Source organism: Cephus cinctus, unplaced genomic scaffold (assembly GCF_000341935.2).
Source record: "Cephus cinctus unplaced genomic scaffold, Ccin1 Ccin1_scaffold0126, whole genome shotgun sequence".
Taxonomy (NCBI): domain Eukaryota; kingdom Metazoa; phylum Arthropoda; class Insecta; order Hymenoptera; family Cephidae; genus Cephus; species Cephus cinctus.
Window position 1 is genome coordinate 512113 of NW_014332860.1, and position 4168 is coordinate 516280.

The 4168-nt window shown below is 42.9% G+C and overlaps 1 protein-coding gene across 13 annotated transcripts in view; it reads right to left on the reverse strand.

Moving 5' to 3' along the window:
• The window catches only part of LOC107275200 (MAP7 domain-containing protein 1), a 119830-nt gene that overhangs the window by 95936 nt on the left and 19726 nt on the right, over positions 1-4168 (reverse strand). For 2 of the 13 annotated variants that reach the window (XM_025080096.1, XM_015755077.2), the window contains exon 1: positions 225-297. The exons of the other annotated variants lie outside the window; for them this stretch is intronic. In XM_025080096.1, coding sequence (XP_024935864.1) covers positions 225-282 — 58 coding nt within the window. In that variant the 5' untranslated portion in view covers positions 283-297. Of the gene's footprint in view, positions 1-224; positions 298-4168 lie in introns of those variants that run through there. 13 annotated transcript variants of the gene reach the window in all.

Sequence of the window (4168 nt, forward strand, 5' to 3'; positions counted from 1 at the left end):
CCCGCCTGCCCCCTGCCTGTCTATCTGCTGTCGTCGGAGCGACAAACTTTGTCTTTGGCCATGTTTTTTCACGGAAGATTTTTTTATACTTCCACATGCTGCCGCTTACAAACAAAGAAGATTAAACAAATGTACCATCGGTAGAAGTAGCAAGGTGTTTTAGGATAGAATATAAAATTGTTGACAGAGTATTCCCAAAATATCGTTATTGACATTAATAAAACCTTGAGATATGAGGACGAGCTTTGGCACTATTATATTCCTCGGATGATCCAGTCGCATTTCGTTCACACGTCGAGCACGATTAATTTATTATCCCTTTACAGATCTAGACTCACCTGTAACAAAGAAAAGAAAAAATGATCAATTGATTAGATATAAGTATGATTGTAGTATACCGACTGCCCGACACTCAGGATAAAGTACAATGTATGTAAATGATTAAGGAAAAGGACGTAGATGCGTCAAGGCGATCCGATTTCTTTATTTTTCTTTTCGGTCTCTTCCTCATCCCGAACCTCTGGTTTACGCGCACCCGCTATAACGGAGTCGGCAGGATGTGACTGACGAAGAACGCCACGTTGCGTCGTGTTCCACCGCATATGTTTTTTTATACCAGAGAAGGAAGGAATAAAAAGTAAAGAAAAGGAGATGCTATCGGTCGAATTGTTTTTTTTTGAAATTCTATTCAATCGCTTGCCGACACGTTCACCGCTTTTAGAGTCGTACACGAAAATTCGATCGTTTAGAAAAGCGTGGAGTAACGGAGTCAAATGAGGCGCTAACGCAGCCAAAATAATGGAAAGTTTTTATTTTGCCAAAATATTTTGCCAATTTTGTCAATATTTTGCCAAAAAATCACGCAGTATCTAATAAAAGTACAACGCACAGTCGCTCATGTGGACGAGAGTGCAACTACCTACAAGCAATCAATACACAAAGCCGTGTCGGCTGTTTACTTTCCGAGCATACGCCAAGGATAAATGGTTTCTGCAGAACTCTGTATGATCCACCGAGAGCTCGTTTAGTGTGGAGCTTTTCCGCAGGCGGCGCTGCGAGCGGCGCAAGCAAAAGCTCTGCTCGAAGTATCTATATATCCAATAGAGAAATATCACCATTCTGACGCACAAACGTGAGAGAAGGTAAAAGCATGCAACTTATGCGACGACGAAACGGTGGGCGTTTATCATAACTTTTTCCAATTGCGGCTGACGGAACATTCTGCCTCCTCCTTTCCCAAAACTCTATAGCCCCGTTCTACCCACTGTCTTGAAACGTCGACGCACCATTCGGCAATGCGTAAAATTAGAACTCGCGTGTTCCGAACGATTCGCGTTCCTGTATACTTAAACCTATTTTCGCGTCTGCCTGCAGCAGAAGACAAGGAGCTCTCCTTGAATTACAAACTCCTGTGGATTCGATGCGTTCACTCGACCGCTTTTACGCGAAGCGGTTGAATCTTTTCTTGATTTCTGTCGGTACGAACGATTATTCGGCTACTCGATTTATCCGCTATGAAGAAAGCCACGGTAGTGGCTGACGTAATCCTGACTGATTGGTTCAAGCTGGTTAATTGTAATCTCATTGTCAGTCGATTACCAGTCCCTTGCATTAGTTTCACATCGAGATACAATGTAACCAGAACTTCAGTCACGAGAAAGACAGAATAATTAAATAGCTTAATAAATAGTTTAGATATAACAGTTTTAATAGACACGTCTAAAGTAACTTTCACCCTGGACCCATTCTTCTTCATATTCTAGAGAAACGAGCATCGATACGCAACAACTGTACACGTGAAGAATATCGAGACATTAAAGTCTAAGGAAACTCGTCGAACATGGAGACCAGTTTTAGCACGTAGTTTAGTATTCGTGTTAAATTATTCACGGGATAATAATCGGCATAATTATTAATAGAATATAAACGGTAGACATTATCGTAAAAGATTCTTAGAAATGCATTAATCAACTGATGAAATTTCTATCAGTGCCAATCGAAGGACAGTTTAAGAAGTTCTGTGAAATCTATATATCCTGACTGCACGTGGATTTTAGTATTATTTAGCAGATTTAATTATCACGAGATAAGCTAGAAAGCTGCATTGACCCACTATGGTAAGTACTATGCATATGAAATGGCGCGACTAGATTGTGAGATCCAGAGAAATGTAAATAGCGAGAAGAGAAGCAACGTAAGCTGAAAATGCCGATGATCTCTCGTTCCCGAGGTCAGCTAATTAACCATCTTGTTACAGGATTCTGAAAAGGATTATGCAGATTGCACCGGAGCCGGGCCCCTAGCTACTGCGGCCGTCGCCTTCCTACCTTGCAAAACGGCATTTGCATGATTCGGTGCGGGCTCTTGCCTAAAACGCAAGGAGTCCTGTCAACGAGTAATAACGTTCCTCGGTGCCTCCTCCTACCTGGCTCCCCGTGGGAAAGGATCAGAAGGAGCTGCTACGAATTTACCATTAAAATTAGAATTTCCACTCTAATTGCACAATATCGTGGTTGCTAATCCTATTTGAAGCCTTTAATCTTTTTAGTACGAGCAGAGTCGATAAGAAATTACATAAGACAGGAGGCAATATCGAAGAATCTGTACCGAGCACCCGTTCGCATGTTTTCACCAAGATAATTTTCTTGTCTCGGGAATAAAGGAAGAAAAGGATTAAACAGTTAAGTAGCCAGTCGTTATTGTGCTAATTAGAAACCGGCCGAGATGCAGTCCTCGAGGAGTCTGCAATTACACGATTGCACCACTATAACAAAGTCTTGCTCTCCTAGGTGCCCCGTGTCTGGCTTCTAACAAGACTCAACCGCAAGGCACTCGCTGTACAGACTATTACCAGACGAAAGTTTCCGCTTAGGCCCAGGGGCCTCGAATCCGCTTGCTACGATTGATCCACTATCACGGATCTCCTTAATCGATATTTTTCTTGTCTCGAGGTTCTCAGAAATAGGTAGGAATAAGTAATAAGCACCGGCAGCCAGACGTAACTAGACTAGATAGATATGAATACCCGTTGCGGAATACAAGAGCATCGACAAGCCATTCAAACGGCGCAATTCACTTGAATGAGTGGAAAAGCTAGGTTCTACTTGACTGGACATTTCGCTGTAAAAGCTTTAAAGTTTCTCAAGCGAATGGGCAAGAGCAAGGATAAGTCGGATGTAATGAAAATTGAAGTAATTTATATCGGAGTAATTCATGGATGCGGCTGAGGGAGCACAGTGGAGATTTCGATGGATCTGTAAGAAACGTCACGGCTGCTACGTAGGTATCAAACTCTAATGGTAAGACGCGGAGAGATCAAGATCATTAAGTAGCGTAGTAGGTACGTGTCTAAACTTAGAAGGTCAAGTTCACGTAGCAACGTCATCCTTTGGACTCTCGCTATAGAATATAAATATATATATAGAATTTAGAGGACAGCCGTATAATGCAGTAGACAAAGATCAGAATTCCTAATAAAGAACCTGTATCGATATATTTCATTTGTCAAGTTCAATGACCGGGTGCTAAGTGTGCGATACGTCGAGCAAGTATTTTTTAATAAATCGACTTTCCGTGGAAACTCGTAAAACGGGCTTCTGTCTGTGACTGGTGTAAATATAACCACAGCCGCACGTACCATTAACGGCACGTAAATACATGTGGGGTCTTCGCACAGGCGAGACTCTTTTGACGGATGTGACGTCAGACGGCGGAGTCAAATATTTCGCGGCACTTGCGACGCCGGAAGTCGAAGGCGTGAACCTTCCTTATTGTTGTCCAATGGACGTGAGACCTAGTCGAAGTCGAGCACCGGCGGACGAGAAGACGTTAAAGAGACAGCGAGGATGGTGAAGAAAAGAAAAAGCAAAAGATCCTGTAAGAATAGACTGCTAAAAGCCGCAACCCACTTTAGCAGCTCATCTCGTGTCTTTTACGTAAGATAAAAGATTCCTCGGGCATACAATAGGGTCCAGGGGAAAGAAAGACACAGAGTACAGGCAGATTCCTCCATCACGGCCAGTAAAACAAGGAAGATCGTGTCTCCCGGACGGAAGGGCGTTCCGAATCGTTTCGAGCAAGTATTTGCCGGGCAGTTGCCGAGATAATTAAAAAGAGAAAGAAAGAAATAAAAGCAGCGAGTCTATAGGGGGGAACAAGAGGGGGGGGG